General features: G+C 27.8%; 2 protein-coding genes across 2 annotated transcripts; one reads left to right on the top strand and one right to left on the bottom strand.

Annotated features, from left to right (window-relative positions):
* Window positions 1-478: 478 nt before the first annotated feature.
* Window positions 479-19,100, top strand: LOC111634768 (sequestosome-1-like). Its single transcript, XM_023379607.1, has 6 exons — window positions 479-683; window positions 2,084-2,385; window positions 15,290-15,563; window positions 16,125-16,423; window positions 17,858-18,011; window positions 18,589-19,100. Exons 1-6 carry the CDS (start codon window positions 515-517, stop codon window positions 18,726-18,728), a joined length of 1,338 nt encoding a protein of 445 aa, XP_023235375.1. The 5' UTR covers window positions 479-514; the 3' UTR covers window positions 18,729-19,100.
* Window positions 6,444-12,417, bottom strand: LOC111634769 (rho guanine nucleotide exchange factor 17-like). Its single transcript, XM_023379608.1, has 6 exons — window positions 12,322-12,417; window positions 10,351-10,418; window positions 10,130-10,278; window positions 9,224-9,398; window positions 8,972-9,139; window positions 6,444-7,619 (listed from the first exon to the last, which is right to left on the bottom strand). The coding sequence occupies exons 3-6, from the start codon at window positions 10,208-10,210 to the stop codon at window positions 7,390-7,392; spliced, it is 654 nt and encodes a 217-aa protein (XP_023235376.1). The 5' UTR covers window positions 10,211-10,278; window positions 10,351-10,418; window positions 12,322-12,417; the 3' UTR covers window positions 6,444-7,389.
* Window positions 19,101-21,406: the final 2,306 nt, after the last annotated feature.

Here is a 21,406-nt window from a genome sequence, read left to right on the forward strand (position 1 = left end):
GATTTTTTATTTTTTTATAAATATCATAACATGAAATTGGAAGTACTGAATATTAACCCGTTTCCTTGATGATATATAAAAACAGAATCAGATAGTTTTCCTTTAAAGTATATTTACTTAAATTGAAACTGTCAATTAAGTAACAGTAGAAAAATAAAAGTGAAATTTATAGATTTGACATTCAATACAGCTATTATTGTTACAACATATCCATTAGTTTTACTACATCAGCATCTTCCAATCCATTCTCTCAGTTCTCAGTTTGCTCCCTGATCTCTTTTTTCTCTCATTACTCTAATTTTGGAATCATTGAAAAAAGCATCTTCCTTAACATAAGTTTTGTTGTTACAATTGATATGAAATGAGCAGATTTTTAAGTTCAGTTAATTTTATAGAAAAAAATGAGATTTCAAAATTTCTGTTGGATTTCCTTTTTTACTGTACATAACCGATTACTAAATGTTTGTAAATAATTAAAAATTAATATTTAATTTCATTTTCAGATAATACTACAATGGTTATTGTAGTAAAAGCTTTCTTAGAACAGGATGACGATTGTAAATCGGAAATCCGAAGATTCCTGGCAAATGAGGAAATGTGTCAGAATTTCGCACTTCTTCATGACAAAATTCTTTCACTCTTTTCAACATTATCTGGAAAAGAATTTGCTCTTAAGTGGAAAGGTACAAGTTTTATTGTTTTTTCTAGTTTTGTTGTTTATGAATTTTTTAAATCTTATAATATAATTGAGATGTGTTGATGATAATAATGTGAGAAGCCGGGGTCTACTGATATCGTTTTATACCCCCTTTGATCAGTGTCAGATTGACGAGATCTGCTGAATGTCACTGGATGGCGAGATCTATAAATTGTCATCGGGATTGCAAGATTCTTCCGACGTCTGGACTTGACACCAGTTAAACTAGTAAAAGTTTGCATCCTAACTTGCAAATCATAAATAAATGTTGAGTAGGAGGGCTAGTTTGACCATTGAGTGGGGGAGCACAATGGTTAAGTTGATAGGGTGTCTTCAAGCTCCAGAAGTCCACACGAGACCCATTTTAACAAGTAGTTCAATTTAATGAGCTAAAGCAAGGAGTACATAGAAGCTATAGCACTAAGCCTATGTACAAATACACTATTCATCTTTGTTTGATAGTACATTTAAGATCGGCTCGATGTCAATTAGCTAAGCACTTGTACTTTAAAATGATCAAGTACCTATAGTGAAATGAGAGAGAGAGTTTACAATCAAGAGTATAATACGTCGAGACTTTATGCTTCCAGATCTTTGTTCATTTGATGTTGGTAAGACAATCGTGGATCTAGTCGAGGTAAGTTTCCAGGTGGCATATCTGGATCCAGATAGGGAGACAAGTGGTATGAAAAGTCACAATTCAAAGCTATTCCAGAGGGACTGATCACCCCAAAGATTGGTGTGTTCACGTTATATGGGTATTTAGTGTGGGAATCTGATCAAATGACCATTTGTTTGATAGTGATGACACAATTGGTTAGTAGCAAATGTTTGTAGATTTCCTCCTTAGACTAAGTTAAGTATCAACTTTCTCACAGTTGACAGTCAACCGTTATAACATATTTGCAATAATTTGCGGGTCAATGTGAGGGAGGAAAGGACTCATTGACAGTTAAGTCCCTTCAGAAACGTAAGGTAAAAAGGAAAGTTTCTACACATATCCTTTCATTAAAATTTATAGAAAAATATCCCTTGGATTCTCACAATAATAATAATAAGCTCAGTGCCCAAACAGTTAGGAGTTGAAATTTGGTACAAATTTGGTACTGTACATCATGAGAATGTACACTAAGTGGGAATTTTTCGAAATTCCTTCCGAAGGGGGAGAGGGCTAACCCTTCTAATCTTAATATCTGTTCTTATTCTTTGCCCGTGCAATGCTGGGATTACCTGCTAGTTTTTTATATTTATTGATATAATGTTATTAAAATATGCTGTAACTGTAATTTAAAGTACATAAGCACAAAATGTATTTAATTAAAACAAATCAAAAGAAAGCTTGTATTAATTGAAGAAAGTTATAAGATGCATTTTTTTTTTGTATAGATACTGAAGGTGATTTAATTATAATGTCAAGTGATGAAGAGTTGATGCAAGCAATTTCAAATGCAGAAAATGGTCTTTTAAGAGTTTATATCATGGTTTTAAATACAAAAAATCAAAAGCCACCAAAATCATCTTCAGTTGGTGAATTGCATTTTGGTGTCGTTTGCGATGGTTGTAATGGAGAAGTTAGAGGGGCAAGATATAAATGTTTGCAATGTGATGATTATGATTTGTGTAATAGTTGTCATCTAAAGGATATTCATCCCAATCATGATATGCTGAAATTATGTACTTCTGTTTCGGTAAGTAGTAAATCTATGTTTTTATGTTATTGTTAAACAATATGATCATTTAACATGGCTTATACATAGAAAATAGCTACAAATTTCTAAATTTTATATTTTCTCTCTTTCACATTAATTATTATGATATATAAATAGAATCTTTGTAATAACAGATATTGTTATTGGAATAAGCATATCATAAAAGTAGAAATTAAAATACACGTACGTAACTATAAATCAAAACTCTGATTACAGTAAGCAGTTATTATCTTCAGGTAAATAGGAATTTTTAAGCTGTCAGTCTCAAAATGTTGCTAATTGAAGATAAAATTGTTATCATTAATCATTTTAATTATTAGTTATTCACAGTACAGTAGTGTAAATTTCTGACATGTTTTAATTATACACTGGATGAATTACTATTATAATTGATAAATCTTCAAGTTATACGTTTTTAATTGTTTAAATATGTTGTTTTAATTTCACAATCAATAAAACCAAATTTCCGAACAGTAGTTTTATTATCTTTGCTTAATATTATCAGATGATATTATAAATTAGTCCCCAAAGCGATTTACAATAAGTTTACTATATATTATTCATATTATTTAGACATAGAATGTTTTTAATAATAGTTTTAATAATTAACAAAATGAAAATATTAANTTTTAAATGCTTTAATATATTCTTTACAGGCTAGTTCTTTACTATAAAGTATATAATTGTGTTATGTATAGTACATACACATGTACTGTACATACTTTAATATAAAGAATCTATTTATAGCCTACATATTCTAATGTATGCAGCCTGCATATAATACATTAATGTGTACAGGTACATATATTAAGTATATAAATATAACATATATAATATTTATATACTTAATATATGTATGTGTATGTACAGTACCTGTACATTTTTTACATTAAAGTGCGTGAATTATATTGAATTATGTACACTACATACTCATGTACAGTACTCACTTAAATGTAAACAATGTACTGGTACATACATTAATGCAATATATACAGTACATTACAACCATAAATAATAAATTTTCATCCTAAATTATTTTATATTCCTTTAAAAACTTTAAGCCATTATGAGTCACCATAGAAAAACTATTCTAGAAAAATCTCTATACGAATCCATTACTAACGATTACATCAGTTCTAAATTTGCTAGAATGTTCCATATAAGAAACATGTTTTATCAGAAAATTTACTTTCAGCTTCTATCATTGGTGAAATATTTGAATTTTCATCAACCGTATCTGATTTATTTACATTATGTCGCTCGTTACAATTGGCCGGGAGTACGTGACGTAACCGAAGACGTTACTTACCGAATACAATTGGTTAACGCCACTCCTACGTCAGACGAAATAACCAATAAAGTGTCAGTTTACATTCTGAATTGGATTGTACTTAATCACGATGATTCTGCCATTTTGAGGAGATCTCGTCTCTGACATAACTGATTTGTATAGAGTTTTTTTATTCGTTTGCGGTCCACATACGGCTTATATATAAATAAGCTTGAAGGAGCACAGAGTTTTATAATCATTCCTCGACTTTGACGAACGAACGATCGATTTATCAGGTAAATATTTTAATTAATTAATTATAAAGTGTGTAACGTGTTTGTGAATATGTACGTTTTATATATTTAATTTAAAAAACACATGCCTAATTGCATATGACGCATTAGATTAATGTTATTTTCTCGCTGCCATATTGATGTTTCGCAATACTTTCCTGCGATTTGTTCGTGTTTACGTTATTTTAGCCAGGAATTGATCATTTGGAGAGACAAAATAGAAAATTATGACTGTCATTTTTCTCTTTTCAGCCAGCAATTGGCATATTGACTACTAAAGTAAGCAACAGTGATCTAAGTTACACTTATATAATTATAATTATGCATATGAGCACTGTTGACTTAAACTGAGTGGAATTAGCCATCTTATAGCTCCCATAGATACAGGTCTGATTTTAACTAAAATATTAGGTTGAATATAAGACAATGATTTAGAAACTTAAAACACTACGGCTGACTTTATATTGTATAAATGTAGAATACCTACCGGCGTTCCGATTAAGTCTGTCGAACGGTAAACCTGAGTTTGTCTTATAACAGTCTGTTATAATTGTGGGACAGAGTCGTCTCCCAATTAAAACAAACATGTTTGTTGCGTATACGACAACTGAATTAAATCCAGTTTTCGTGTACGCAATATGTTTCTCGAGCTGTTATTTTTGTGGAAAATTCAAAACAGATTTTGTTATAAAACAAACTTGGGTTAACCAAGTTTGATAGTATTAATTGGAATACCAATAGGTTTTCTGCATTTATATTAGGTGGTTATATATACAGGTTTTGTAAAAGTAACTTTAAACAAACATTAAAATTATAGTACGCAACTACTCAAAACTGGGTATACGTAATAAACAAAGCGAACAAAACCCAAGGTAAACGGCACCGTCGGTGATGAATGCTCTGCTTGATGTGGTCAAAAATGTTTGCAAAACAAACAAGAACAAACAAGAGATTGTTCTTGTTTGTTTTGTTTATAAAATTATAACATGTTATAAATACACTAAGCAATCCTTTTCAGATTTAATGTATAATTTCCATGATGGCAACTTAAAATTTCATTAAGAGAAATTAGTAGAGGTTTCTTTTTAGATGATTTATAATATACTTGCTAGTGAGTTTTTTTCTAGTATTAAACTAACTACAAACAATTTCATTTTTTTTTTTTTTTGATATACAGTTGACCCAATTGATATGACAGAATTCATATAAAACAGAATCATCAACAGTGTTATAGGGGGGTCGACTGTACACTTATATAAACAAAAGCAATTTCTACCAAAATCAATAACAGTAAATTATTTGTTACTATGGCTTTAATAGAGATTAAATAAACTGTTAATTCCATAATAATAATACCNTCTTAAAGTTTTAGCCACTGAATTGTATTATAAATGAATGTTTTCATTAATAAATACCTTATTTTTGTGATATTATATTATATTCTTTTATATATATTTATAAGTGTTAAGCTTAGTGGTATGTTTCTAAAAACAAAATGATGTCTTGAAAAATTTCATATAGAAAATTAAGGATATACTTAAAAAAATTTATTAAAGACTTCAAATAAGCTGTTAAACCTTTCCAATTTGTAATAAAATAAATTCAATTTGGTGAGATAAGGCAAAGCAACATGAGCAGTCCACAAGAGAAAGGCTTTCTATGGGAAATGGTTCCTATTTAGGTGTTATATATGTGAAGAAACCTCGGAAAACTTCACTCGGCTGGCCCATTGCTTGGGCACAAACTTTCCGACTACCATTGTTCTCTGGTTAGGAGTAGAATAAATTCTTTACATATAGAAGTCCTTTGTAATGAGGTTGAATATAAAAACTATACATTTTATATTCTGAAGCAATGTTTATTCAACTGACATTCAGTAGAATCGATGGATTTTTGAATGATATAAGAGTCCCCTCTCATCTTTATATATTAAATTTTAATTTACAGTCCAGAAAACTCTGATATGTAAAGTATTTATTTTACTACAGTTAATTTTAAATAAAGGAGTAAAGGAGAGATTTTAGAATAAATAATTTAAATTAAATATTAAAAATTATTAGTGATTGTAGTTCATTTGTCTGTCCTGTTTATTGTTTGTTTATTTTAGAATAGTAATGACTGAGTTTGTAGCAATTGGTATTTGATTTATGATTATGTATTTATAATTTAAATGTAATGTAAACAGTAAAAATGTACAGAAATTAATCAACTCGTACTCCAAAATATAAATATTTCATCGTACATTAAAACATGGCAAAATATTTAAATATTTTATTGGAAAAAATTCATAATTAAACAGCATTTACAATATTTTAATATCGTTATCTATAGAATAATATATTATATTTGCATTTATCAAATTTCCACTTGACTATTATATAAAATTTCCGCAAATATATATATTTTCTTCCGAACAAATATTACAAATTGTAATAGCATAATATATATTTTTTGTTTATCTTTTTTTTTTCTTAGTTTTTACATATAAAACCTGGTTATACATAATTTAAGCTCATTTTTTTGTTGAATAACTTTATAATATATTGCACATAACAGAAGTAACATTAACATAAACTTTATAATTTATATTATTTGCTATTATTAAACATTCAATCGCATGTATACAATTTGTATAAAGACTTTGACTCGTAGACATGAAAGAAAATCATAATATTTATAAAAACTGGTCCATTCGTATTAATAATAATTGTAAATAATTAAAATTTTGGGACGATTTTACCTCACAGAGGCATTAAGGATGATAATTTCCACTTTCTTTTTTATTTTATTAAGTGTAAATAAGGTAGTAAAGCTTACATTTCGTGCTTATAAATAATGTTAAAAATAAATTATTATTATTTTTTTAACAATTTAAAATCTTCAATAATAAAATAATTAACTTCTTTTCTCATTGTATTAGCATACAACTTGAGAAAATTAGTGTTGAAAGAGGAGTTGTTTTTTTCTAATTAATTAATTTTGCGTTGCTTTTCTTTGTTTGTAATTAAAAATAAGCTAAAAGTGACTTAATTAGATTGATTGAATTAATCTCAAATTTAAATTTTTAATTATTTGATTTGAGATTTAGTTTCGGATGAGTGAATAACTGTAGGATTTGGATAAAACAATAAAATTAAAAACGTTAATCGAATTTTGAGATGATAGTAAGATAATAAGTGAAAGGTATTTTAGTGTTTACGCAATTTAAAATTCTTGGATTTCTTTAGAAAATTTGCTAATAAAATTTTAAAGTCCAAATATAAAATTAAGGCTTTCGAATAGAAACCTCAGAATCGCGAGAAGGGAACGACACAGAATAATTTTAAATGTTACACTGCTTAAAAACTGAGATCAATGAATAATAAAATTCATGTTTTAAAAAATGATAAGATGAATTTTAAAAACTATTAATCTGTAAAGTCATACGTGCCATAGCAAGAGATGATTTGTGCTATCGTCGTGACCTAAAGCTTCACTAAAACCACTTTGGAAATCTTCGTAACCGTCTCCGCCGCTTATAACTAATAATTTATTGTTTTTGATTATTTCGTCGGGATTATCTGAATACGACAGTCTATGAGTATCGCAAAATTGTTCCATATCTACACACGTTAAGAATCTCACGTGACCCGTGTGTCCTTGAGATATCCCTGAAAGTAAAAATTAAATAATTTAAAAGATAAGAAATCTAACGTCCATAAAAATGAATATTCTATGAATTCTGTAAAACCAGAATTAATAGTTTTCAGTTAATGATGTATGTAAAGTGATATATGAAGTCAAAAAATAATTCTAAAATAGTATATTATCGACCTAACTTTTTATTTTATTTTTATATTTGAAAAATGAGGATGATCTGTGGAAGAATTAGACATTAAGCTATCGATTTTTTAAGTTGAATTATAATTAAATTTGTATTATAGATGAAAAGTTTGTATAAAATAAACATGCCAACACCAAAAATCCAACAACTTAAACACTTTTGAAAACGTTTGTTTGTCTAGTACTGTCTTAAACTGACATCATCAGATTCAAACCCGCAACATTCAAATGGAAGTTTAATTAGAACAGATTTTTCAATTAAAAAAATAGATGTTATAAGTTGCAAAAGCATGCATAACAGATGCTATATATCTATTAGATCAACAAATTTAAGTTCCTCCATCCCCCTCACAACACTGAATTGTTGGTGCTATGAGGGAGATGAAGGAACAAAGGATCTTAATCTCAAATGTTTCAGGTTAGAACTGGATGATGACCATTTAAGACAATCAGAAACGTTTGTTTGTTTAGTAGTTTTAAATGGTCATCATCCAGTTCTAACCTGATACATTTGAGATTAAGATCCTTTTACTAAGTTCCTTTGAGGTTCCTTCATCTTCCTCATAGCACCAACAATTCAGTGCTGTGAGGGGGATGGAGGAACTTAAATTTGTTGATCTAATAGATATATAGCATCTGTTATGCATGCTTTTGCAACTTATAACATCAGATTTTTCAATTAAAAAAATAGTTCTAATTAAACTTCCATTCGAATGTTGCGGGTTCGAACCCGACGATGTGAGTTTAAGATAGTTGAAAATGTTTGTCTGTCTAGTAAAGTGTTTACGTTGTTGGATTTTTGGTGTTTTTGTGTTTATTTATATATCCACTTCGTATATTTTTGTTTTATTTGTGTATGAAAAACATTGTATTCTTAGTTAGGATGTTATGATAATTCTTTGTATACAAAAATTACATTTCATAGTACAAAAACCTGTTTTTTTTAATTATAAAGATATTTATTGAAACAGAAATGATTTCCTGTAGAAATTTTCTCTTAAAATTATAAAATAAATGATTTTTTTTATAACATTGCATATCTTATAACAAAAATAAAGCATTCTATAGCATATAATAATCTCATACACTTGTATTTTATAAATATTTAAACTAAAACATTTTAATTTAGTAAGTGTAAAAGTATTTTATAATTGTATATATTATAATTAATTATACATACCAGAAATATTTATGTTGTCTAAGCAATTAAATACAGACGTGACATTAGATAAAGGCATCGTAAGTACAACTCCTGCACTGGTTCCTATCCACAGTAAATCCTTACAAGCTAGCAATGAAGTAATGCGTAAACAGGCAGATTTATGTTGTTGTATTATATCATCACAACCTGATTTTATATAATGAAATATGTTTAAAATGTAAAAAAAAAAAACAATATAGATTACTTTTATAAAATCTGTATTTTGCTTACAAGCGAGCATTTTCGAAACTGCGGGAACCACACTAATATCTGTTAGATATTCGTAAGTTGTAGCATGATAAAGAAAAATAACAGGACTGCACTGAAGTGCAATCCATACTCCTAATCCAGACAAGACCATAGATATTACGGATTTTGTAGAATCTTGTCCAACTTGGATGGAATACTGAAAAAAAAATAAAGAAAATTATCCTACATAATTCTAATTACAATGAGCAATTATTTATTTTCACATTGTCACAATGCTGGGCTGCAATCTTTTAAATCTCGATGCATAATGCTATTGATTTTAGTAGTGTCTTGCCCCTGTACATCATACTTTTCCTGCAAACTGTTCTGGAAAAAATTTTTGAATTAAAATAGCGTGACTTCCAGTCAAACTGGAAGTTAATTGGGCCTCCAGATCCTAAGCTTTCCATATGTAGTCTTGACTTTCATCTACCTAACTCCGTTCTCGAGATTAAGAAAGGGCAGATGGCCAAACATATGCCAGTGGGAATTTATAGATCTGCAATTTTAAAACTGCAGCCCAACAACATTCAATAAACCTGGGCTTCTTAAACTGTGAGTTGCAACCCTGCAACCCCTTTGAAGTCTAAAATTAAACATTGGTCAACTCTAAAAAACACTGAAAATGTCCTGCATTCCGCAGTATCAATATTTAATTCTTTATGTAAAAATAAACAAGCACATCCATCTCATTTGTATGAAAATTTTCTTGTCTTTAATAAATAATAAATTAATACCTATATCAAAGAATTGTTTTATGATTTATTATCAGTAAGTGGTTTTATTTGTATACCTATTTTATATACTGGGAATTGCATAAAATTTTCTTGGGCGAAGAGGGTTGCAAATGGAAAAAGTTTAAGAAGACCCACAATAAACTATACTTACTTCAACTTTATGCGTGTCAGTGTTGAGGACTTTGATAAAATTCTGACAGCCACACCACAATTTTCCATTCACGCCAAGCATATAAGTAACAGAAGACGAACCGTTTCCTATTTGGATCTTTAGAGTTTGATCGAAATTCCAAATTCCACCTTTATTTTATTTGAAAATGTTTTTTAAAATTCATAACAATGCATATATAACTACAATGAAAAACTACTTACTATCTTTCCTTGTGTATATAGCTAGCTCTCCATTTGCAAGTGATACAAATATCTGGTTGTCAAAGTACCTTAAATTATAAAATACAGAATTCTAATTACGTATATAATTAAATTATTTCAATGTTTAATTATAAATATTTGTAAGAATTTTAAAGGAATATTTAAAAATTTTCTGTTTACATGTAAAATAATTTGTGTGTCATTAACATTTTAAGTTCATTGAACATGAGATCAAACTAGCAGGGAGTTATGTTGTTATTTTGCATCAAATTTTATTGATATTAACTTAGATTTTGCCAAAGTAAGCCCTTTTTTTTCTGTTAAAAAATGCCATTAAGTTAACCTTAAAAAGAAATAAATGTGAAATGCATGTTTGTCTTCGATTTTGGTTTTAATTAAAGTCCATCAAAACATTTTTTTTATTTGCTTTCATGTTCCAGAATACATCTCGTGATAGCCTGACTTTCCTTTTTAGGTCATTTGTCCATCAAAAAATTAAAAACTCTCTTATTTAATTCTGATTTTTTGAAAGTTTTTTGTTATATTTTTTCATGTTCGAATAGCCTAAAAAAAAGGTGGTCAGTGCATCAGGAGATGCATTCTGGAACATGAAAGTGAATAAAAAGATGACTGTTTGACAGACTTCTTCTTTAATTTTGGTTTAATTAATATTAAAATTACCATCCAGCGAATTTAACAAATTAGTTTCCAATTTGTTAGGGACTTAATTACAAAATTAATAAATTTTGAATAGAAATTTTGAAGCTTTAAAAATGTTTACCAATTTCCAAGCTTAATATAACTTTTTTAGTTTTATAATCATAAAAATAACAGCTGATGTATACATTAACCCCATAAACTACTAAATTTAAGGAGCTTTTGACAAAATGACACATAAAATCAATATAAATATATAAATATTTAGGCTAAAAAGATGAAAAAATAATTTTCTTATTTAAATATTTCTTTTTAAATAATAATAATAGAAATTCAGACTGTAAATCTTTTATTGTTTTATTTCAGAATATAATAGAAAATTATATATTCAAACAAGTCTTTAATGATTCACCAAAATTACACTGGTTATAGGCTATTAATTTATTTAATTATGGAATAATTCGGTGCCACGTTTAAGTGCGTTATTTGGCAATACACTTAACGTTTCAATAATTTAATCATGAAGGAACTATAGTATAGATAAAAATAGAAACTATGCTATAATTAGAAACAGAATTCAAATTCACCAGTCACAACAAATCCATTCATTCAACATGCTGGTTACACTATGAGAACATTCCAATTTGGAAGCATTCCAGTAGTTACTGTATATAATCATAAAGATATTTATAGCATCAAACTGTTTAAGTAATTACTAAATTAATTAAACAGTTTGATGCTATAAATATCCCATTTGTTCCCTCTGTGGATGTCTGTGGCCTAGTAATTAATTAAGTATCCAATCATCAATGAAATCAAACTAGTAATTAATGTAATTAACTAATAAGGTCCAAACGTCTTAGCCAAGGACATCCACAGAGGGGCAAATGGGGCACTAACCCTCTCTGGGATTGAGTAAAACTTCCACAAATTATAATCATAAAAATGATCGAGACTTGTAACCTTACACCCTCAACCACGAGACTCTTTGTCTTAAAAAACCCTCAAAAATTTAATTAAATATAAATTTATTGATGTAATTATTTATCTCAAAGCTTTGCCCACCATGGTCTAAGCACATCACGATCGTGACTAACAGCTAAAATCTAGGTATAATCCATTCAGTTCAACCGAATTTTTAATTAAAGCCAAACAAACTGCCGGATTACCAGGCTACATTAAGGCAAATTTTAATATTTTATTAAAATTAGCTTTAATTGAGTGGGATAATCTGGCAGTTCATTTAGCTTTCATCTAGATACAACAACAGAAAAAAATTCTGAATACCAATCAAAAATTTTTAAATATACCTACACCAGGCAAAATATAGGAGAAGAATGCTGAATTTTGGTTTTATTTTTCTTTATTCTGATATTTTCATTACAGCTATAAACAAGAATACTGAAATAAAAATAATAAAACATAAGACATAGCTTATTTCAATATAAAATTATATATTAACTAACTACAGTATAAAATGCTAAAACAGTTCAATGTAAGTCTGGGATTTATCAAGGTTATACTATATCATCAGATCTAATAACACGACAGTTGAACATCAAGACATAAAAAAATTCTTTGTTGATTTTGTTTAAAACCTTTTAAAATGCTAATAACAAGTAAAATAGTCATTAAGTCTGACCCTACTGGAGATGTAACACACGAGCCCCTTTATCTCCCAACTCCCTCGACCTTTAACCACCAAAATTTAATAGCATCAATCTCCCTAATAAACAAACCTCCCTGCAAAATTTCAGAAATTTTCGACAAAAAGCACAGAAGTTATTAAGCTTCAAAGAGGGTAAAGAAAATAGTACCCCCCCACACATCCATACATACAGAAAAAAACCCCAGAATTTTTTTGCATTTCTCGACATTTCAAGGTCTCTAGTCCAAAAATGTATAATTCTTGGGGGTCATTTTTTTGACCAATGGCCATACTTTCCCTCTGTTATATATATAAGAGAGCTGGAAAAATAAAAATGCATCAGGTATACCGGTAAATGTTAATATCCCAGTGATAGATCTGATGATGAAAAACATTTGATCTAGTGGCAACATTATAATTTAATGGGAGCCCAGGAAAATTTGAATTATGGGCCCCCATATACAGTGTTGACTTCAGACATTTTTCTTCACAGGAATTTTTTGGAGGAATCCCCGATATCCTCGTTTGGTTTTTAACGAGACCTCCGGAGGGTTAAGTTCTGCGCTGCACCACACCGGCAATCTAGGATCCAAGGTATGGCCCAAATTTAATTTCGATATTCTTTCTACAGTAATGAGTTTATAAAAGATTGGTTTGGGCCCCCAGGCAATTGTCCTTTTTGCTCATAAGATAATGTTCAAATGTTGTGATGTTTTGAACTCTAAGTTAAGCTATCTCTGCTAGCTTGTGGAAAACTAATGCTAACTTTAAGCAGGATCAGAGCTAAATTCAAGCTTGGTGAAATACATTAAGAACAATGTTTTCGAAATCGATTTTTGAACATCATTGTTCTGACATTTGACTTTGGAATTTGGTTTTGTTAAAAACCTGAGGCAGACCTTGGTGAAGGCCAAAAATGTTCAGAATTTTCATTGAAGTTCTGTTACTGGATAAAAGGTTTTGTTTGTATTTAATGTCTTCCCCATTAAGACTTACAAAATTTGCACAGGAAGATATTTTCTATTTTTGTTTCTGCAAACCTTTTTGAAAATAAAATATATAAAATAACTAACATCACTCTACAATGAATAGCTGAAAGAGATTTTAATATAGAGTACAACAAAATTTCTTCCAATTTTGATGATATTCTATTGAAAAAGTAATTGCAAAGTTTATATTGATTTTGTCTGTTATTTAGAAATAAATTTTAAAAAATATCAATTATTTTACTATCTATCTTTCATACCCAGCCCTCGGACTTGTCTTTCACAGCTCTCATGGGCTTTCTCAACAAATTTCAGAGATCTTTTGGACTGAATATTTCTCTTTAGGAGAGAAAGAAGCTTCTTTAGATTATTATTGCAATTACAAGAAAATTATCTATGAAGATTGTGTTCAGATCTAGATATTTAGTTCTATTAAATATTTTTATATTTAGTTCTTATTTAAATAGCTTATCAATTTTAATTTATAAATATATAACATATGTAATTATCGTCATTAAAGACTTATAATTATTAGCAACTTAAAAACAATTCTTTATAATATAAATTGACAAAAAATTTTAAGAATTATTATGTCAATTTATATTATAAAGAATTGTGTAAATAAAATCTACAGTTTCACTTATTATGAGTTCATATTCATAATATTTTTTGAAATAAGTAAAGTCTTGATCCAGTTTTGTGAAAATGGTAACAGTCATTTGTTTGCAGGTCATCAAGAATGCTGATCCAAGAAAAGAGAATCATTGTGATTTTACACATGTATGTTAACTCACTAAAACATGGGCCATACCATCAAATCTTCCTGTTCTATAACCTTCAAACAATCACAACATTGCTTGGCAGGTGGCATAGTCTTCTTTCTCCTCCTTCAGCTTATGAAAAACCTGGAGTCGTTATGCATGATTTATGAGTTTCTTTCAAACTATTGGGTACGGCACATTGTATACATTACCCATTTGCCTGAATTTGTTAACTAACAGTCTAGTATTGGTTCTGGAGCAGACTTCATGAATTTTTGAATGAAATTTATTTGTATTTCTATATATTAATCCACTAAAACTGTGCACGCAACAGCAATTCTTTCATCTTGGATCAACATATTTCACACAATCTGCATAGAAATGATTTTGTTACATTTTCACAAAAATGGATTGAGATTTTATAATCACTCTGTGTATTGCAAATTATAAAGTATAAGAATTAAAGATGTGAATATTGAAATGATTTACAATATTAAAATAAATATAATGTTAATTTTTCAATTTTAGATAAGATATGAAAAAATTTAATTTATATACCTTTTTATTTTAATTTCTGTATCGAACTCATTGAAAAATTATTTAGTTTTTAGGCTCAATTTTATTCTGGAATTAATAAATGTAACCTGTGTAATATCAAATATATCTATTATAAAATGTTATAAGATTAAATCAAAAGTTTTTTAAACCAGTTTGATTGAATTATAGCTTAGAACAAATTCTAGATTAATGATGATAAAGATGAAAAGTTATTTACTGCAATTGGTTTCAATGCTAAATAAACTTAAGAATTTTATATTAGCATGTTCTAAAATATTTGTGGATTATAAGTTTTTCAATATTACTTAAAATTTGTTATTTTTTTCAAGCATGATCATTGGTGGGGATTTCCTCGATGGCGACGAGTTTGGCGTCACGTGTTTGGCAAACCTTCTGAAAGAGGACACTTTGGTGGATTTGACAGTGAAGAATTTTGTCCACGTTCACATTATAAGGGTAAATCTCATCACAAGACTTACAATGCTAAAAATGATAAAAAACAAAGTTTTGATGATTTGCATCATGATGAAGAAGTTTCTGAAAAAACAAAAGAATTTATTAAAAATGTTGTTGACACAGTTGGTGCTGTATTAGATCCTTTAGGTAATAATTTTTGTTCTTACAATTAATTTAAAAATAAATAAGTAAATTTTAGAAAAAATTACAATTTTGTTTTATATATAGATCAATATATCAAATATACAATTTTGTTTTATATATATATATTGTTTTATATATAGGAAAACACAGTTATTTCTTTTAGTAAAGATATAAATAGTATAATAGAAATTTCTAAACTTAATTATATAAAATTACTAAATTACTATATTTTAATTGTTTTCATTTTAGGACTAGTCTTAAGATAAAAATAATAACAAATGATAGCTAAAATGACAGAAATTACATAAGTGCACATAAAAATATATATAAAAATTTGCAAGGACAAGCATGAAAAGAAATAACAGTGTACATTATACAAATTGCACAGAGTATATATTAAAAATAAATTGAAGTTTAATTTTTAAAATCTTTTGTGGAATAAAAAGTTTTCAAATGAACGTAATTTTCTTACAAGTTTACACAAAGAAATTTATTTTTTTAAATCAAAATTTTTGTAATTAATTATTGTCCTTATTTTAAAATCATTTTAAACATTTATTTCAGGAATCCAATTAAATATAGATATTATAAATGGTAATGACAAACAAGAATCTCCAAAGGAGAATATTGCTACTGAACCAAATTCTTCACCTAAAAAAAATCAAAATGTTGATGTTACAGAAGAACAGCTACAACAGAATAATGACAAAGCATCGCCACCTCAAGAAAATAATTCTACTAAAGTGAAAACAGTTATGAATGAAACAGCTGCAACATCAGAATCTTCTGCAGTACCATCTGCACCCCTTCCAGAAAATGAACCTTCGGCTGGAGATGAAACTACCACTAGTGTTAATGAAAGGGTAAATGTTGTTTATTTTATGGCTAAATAACACACCCAGCAGTGAGAAATAGTTAACAATCACCTTATTCTTACTCAGAAATGTTTATTTGTATTTCTCAGCAGAAATAAGGTGATTAAGTAAATTTATATTTTATCTGTAAACATCTTTATAAGCATTTAGGGTTAATCTGTATAAATTATAATTATATAATATTCCCATGTGTTATGAAGCAAATAAGGTGATATATATTCTCTACATATTTAACACAGAATCAAATGCTATGCAGTTGAATAATTTTTATTTTAAAATAAATTAGAAAAGCAAACATGGTGAATGAATAATTTACTTTATAGAATTCGATTAGTCCAGCAAAATTTACAGCAAAGAAATGTTTCCATCCATCTACTGATCAAAATGCCATTCAAGATGGCTGAAAACATTTGCTTACTATAACTTTGTGAATTGAAAGTTTCCTGCTGTAAATTAAAATTTGAAATAAAATTAATTTCCAACAAATTAATAAATTTCATAATTGTTATAGAGTTAAATTTCAAACATAAAGTGTTAGAATAAAACAATTCTCTTGTAAAAAAAAAAAATTTGATTTAAATTAATTTCAAATCCATTAAAAAACTTAAACTAAAAATTTTAAATACTATATTTACTCGCATATAAGATGATCCTGCATATAGGATATGGTGTGACTTTAAAGATCAAAATAAAGAAAATTAGATTTATTAATACAATTCTAATTTTATTTAGTTTAATCACAAATAAAATATCAAATGCATGTAAATGCACACATTGTCCCTCAAAAATTACTGGCATTTTAAACTTTAAGGAAGAATCTTGTAAAATCGACAACATAATTTGTTCATGTAAAACTGGACAATCAGGAACCTTTTTTGCCAATTCTTAACAGTTGAATCCACTGTCTGTCGATTACACTTATGAGTTTTTCTGATTTCCAAATAATCATCTGTTTTCACATGGGAATGGATTAAAACTAATATCAGGCTCCTGTGTGATTTTGGAATTTCAACTTTGAATTCAATTCAAAGGCTTTGCTTTTCCTATTGCTATTCATCTTTACTCCTGACAATACACAAGAACGATTTAAAGGACTCAGATAAAATACTTTTGTTTTTGAACACCATAGCATGATAAAAAATGCAAATACATTGTTTACAAAAATTATTCCAAAATACAAAGAATTCTTTACTCTCACATATACGACAACCTAGGTTTTTAAAGCAGTGAAAAAGGAATAAAAACCTCATCTTATATGTGAGTAACTATGGTAATTTAAAACTGAAACAATTCAAATGATAGTGATAACATTGTAAAAACATCTAAAGTATTATTTAAAAAAACAATCTAGAAATTTCTTATGAAATAGCTAGTGATTAATATATTTTTAAAGATAAAAATTTGGTAAATTATATTTTGTAGGAAACACCTGAAGCAGAGAATGAATGGACTGTGGTTAGTGATGGAGACATTGGAAACAATCATAAAACATCAATTCCAGAAGGGGCTCAAGCTGCAGCTATTGAAGGGACATCAAGTACATATCTAAAAGTTTCTCCTGAAGATTTACATCCAGGTTAATATTTACTGATATTTTACATATTCTTTTTCTTAAAAGTAATATCTATGTATAATTTTAATCATTTTGATTATAAAATTACATTATGATAAAATTTGAAATGTACAATACAGTGCATATGGTTATTTTAATTTTAAAAAATTATAGCAAATGGATTATTTTAAACTAGTTTATATTTACTTTTTATTTATTATAATATAGCCTAAAATTAATTCGTTTTTAAATTACTTTTAATTTTTTATATTCTACTTCTAGAAGTTTTTGAATTTACTTGTTTAGCATAATGTATTGTGAATCTAGTTTGTCATTTTACATTAAAAAAAATAGATAATTATTTTTAAAAATATTAAATAAATATAACAACACATACATTAAGCCTTAAAACTGAAAGAAGTAGTAAAATATTTCATTTAATTTAAATTAATGAGACAAAGTAAAGAATTTAACGGGTAATTTTTTTCAATATCTATAAACCATTGAGTATTCAAAACCTTAAAACTTATGTAATTACTTATGCATCTATTATTATTTTTTTAAGCAATAGATTTCACAAATCTTTTTCCTTTTGTTACAGATCCAAAAGTTGCTATTGCTCTCAGTCAAATGCTGAATATGGGATTTACTAATGAAGGAGGTTGGCTTGCCTGTCTTCTAGAATCAAAGAATGGTAACATCAGTGCTGTGCTGGACGCTCTGAATCCTTCAGTGAAGTAATTTTGTCATATTTAAAAACAAATTTAATATATTAAAACATTTACTGTTATAGTTAAAATTAATAGGAATTATTCATGTTAATAGACACAAAAAGTATATTACTTGTAATTTTAAAAAGTAGTTTGCTGTTCAAATCAGTGGCAAAACTTGCATATATTCTTGTGTAGTGAAATTATTTTACTCTGGTATATCAAAAATATATTCGTTTTTAGAAGTGACTTTTGGTAAATTATTTACATGTAATTTTACATTCTAAATGATTTATGTTCAATACATTTGAATATATATATAATGTATACAGTCTAGTAGTATTTGTATAATGTATTTAAGTTGTTAAATAAAAATTCAAATATCCTGCAAAAAAAATTTTGCTCCATTAATTTATTCTGCCCTGCAAGCACTAAGAGTATCTTATTTTCATATCCATTATAGATTTTGTCATTAACAGGCCAGACATAACCAGATCTATCCATTCAAAACTGTTTAACCCAATCCTTTAGCTTTACATAGCTGCAAAACCATGTCAATTCAGAAATTTCAATCTCAGGTAGCTCAGAAAGTACAATGGAACTGACTGAAATAATAATAATAATAATTTGTTATTTTTAATAGTTAAAAATTTATTGCTGTATGATCATATTTATATGTTAGCAACAACAAAGGAAAGTCCTGAATTATTTTTTATTGAATCCATTCAAGGCTCAAAATTTACCATGGATAATTCTATTTACAGTATTGATCCCAGTTCTAATCTCTGCTAACCACTCCCATTACAAGTTGTTCCTATCTACAATGGAAAAACTGGAACCACACAGGACTATAATGTGTTAGTGATTTTTTTTTACAATGGATATTATGTAAATACTTGATAGGATTTACTTTTATTGTACTCTTAATTCATGATTGGGAATAATTTTAAGACTAAAAATATTCCCATCCTCATTAGTTTGAGTTGCCATGATTCATAGAATCATGGTAGAAAAGCCTTCATTCAGGTTCTTTACAAGTACAATGGTTCCAATTTTTTTTCTGGAAGGAAAATAGGTGTGATTTTTTTTGATAAAATTCTAAATAAAAATTTTTAAATAAAATTTTAATTTGAAACATGAAGTATTTATTCATTTAAATCTTTGTTATATAGGTATGAAGTAATTTTTTCTTTCCCTGTTATATATAACAGAAGGAAAGTGTGGCGATCGCTCAGAAAATGACCCCACCCACAAATCTTTACATCTTTGGACTTGGGGATCTTGAAACACAGACAAATCAAAAAAAAGCAGTGGGGTTTTTTATGCGTGGTTGACACAATTTTGTTAACCCTCTTTGAAGCTTAATCTCCTGTGCTTTTTGTCAAAAATTTCTGCCTTTCTTCAGGGAGGTGTGTGTATTGGGAGGTTGATGCTATTAAATTTTGCTGGTTAAATGTCAAGAGGGGAATCACGTGTTGTACATTGAGTGAAGATTTTACTGGCATTTACAATTTTTTTATAAAACTTATCCATACCTTCAAAATTAAGCTTATGCTGTTTATAATAATTAATAGTTTAGAAAGTTTTTAAAATAAATCTCATAGCAGATGGCAGTACATGCTATTTTAAATTAGAGTACCTAGATTATCAGAGAAGCAATACGCCATCGCTGCTATGTTCCATCGATTGTCATCATGTGGCCTACAGATTTACATTAAGAAATGACGATTTTTTCACTTTAATAAAGCATTTTATTTAAGAATATGACGGAGGGATGAATCTTACAGGCTCAATCTCTAGCATTAGTATTTTTAAATAAAAAATTATTTTGTTTTACTTATTAGAAAAACTAGATTGAAATTCCAAACGTTATTTTAAAGCAAACATAAGAAATCAGTCAGTAAATGAAATGGTAATTCACCTTGTCAAAATTACTACTGTATTTATTAATTTGACAGGATTTAATGTTAGAATGTACAATGTATGTATGTGTGCTTATGCAACATGCAAAGGTAAAGCTGGTTGTTGGCCTGATGTAACTCATCTCCTCTCCTGGGAAAGCTTTTGAGGGTTTTATTATTAAGTCTTTTTGTATTTTTATTTAATGTCCCGTCTTTATACTGTAAAAACTATCCATTTTTTTTCTTTAAATAAAATAAAGTTACGGTAGTTTGTTCTTACACTCTCTGGAGTAAAGATGTTTTCTTTTATGTGTTATTTTGTTATTTCACTATGTAAAACTTTTAACATCAAGGCTGTTATAATGAAGTACTTTAATATAATAATCAACCAAATAAAAATATTTAAATTTTATTTTTAACATGAAAGATATGAATCTTGTCATAATTTTTTTCTTTTAATTTATGGCAATATGGAATATGGTCATTTTTAATATATTTGTTAAATTTTTCCAAATAAAATTTTCTTATATCAATGTTTTCTTATATCAATGTGGAAAATAATATCTAAAAACATATCAAAAGTTTTATTATTACAAAAAAACATGGAATTTTTTTAAAAACTTAAAATATTCAAAATTAGTTAAAATTAAAATAGAGGACTTTCTTTGGATCCTACTGATGTAATACATTTTTTACAGGTCTTTGAGATTTGTTCTATACTTGTTATTAAACAACCAGATATATTATACAATGAATTCATTTCTGCATTGTTTACAGACATATTTTCAGCTTCAAAATTTTCTGGTAT

Source organism: Centruroides sculpturatus, unplaced genomic scaffold (assembly GCF_000671375.1).
Source record: "Centruroides sculpturatus isolate CEXI.00-Female unplaced genomic scaffold, Cexi_2.0 scaffold492, whole genome shotgun sequence".
NCBI classification, from domain to species: domain Eukaryota; kingdom Metazoa; phylum Arthropoda; class Arachnida; order Scorpiones; family Buthidae; genus Centruroides; species Centruroides sculpturatus.

What these genes read in the sequence shown, in the direction of transcription:
- LOC111634768 (XM_023379607.1), top strand. Translation starts at nt 515, where the DNA reads ATGGTTATTGTAGTAAAAGCTTTCTTAGAACAGGATGACGATTGTAAA. An exon ending in TGCTGTATTAGATCCTTTAG is followed by an intron (nt 15,564 to 16,124) that starts GTAATAATTTTT and finishes CATTTATTTCAG; the next exon opens with GAATCCAATTAAATATAGAT. An exon ending in CCACTAGTGTTAATGAAAGG is followed by an intron (nt 16,424 to 17,857) that starts GTAAATGTTGTT and finishes TATATTTTGTAG; the next exon opens with GAAACACCTGAAGCAGAGAA.
- LOC111634769 (XM_023379608.1), bottom strand. Translation starts at nt 10,210, where the DNA reads ATGCTTGGCGTGAATGGAAAATTGTGGTGTGGCTGTCAGAATTTTATC. An exon ending in AGTTTCGAAAATGCTCGCTT is followed by an intron (nt 9,140 to 9,223) that starts GTAAGCAAAATA and finishes ATATAAAATCAG; the next exon opens with GTTGTGATGATATAATACAA. An exon ending in AGACAACATAAATATTTCTG is followed by an intron (nt 7,620 to 8,971) that starts GTATGTATAATT and finishes TTTTACTTTCAG; the next exon opens with GGATATCTCAAGGACACACG.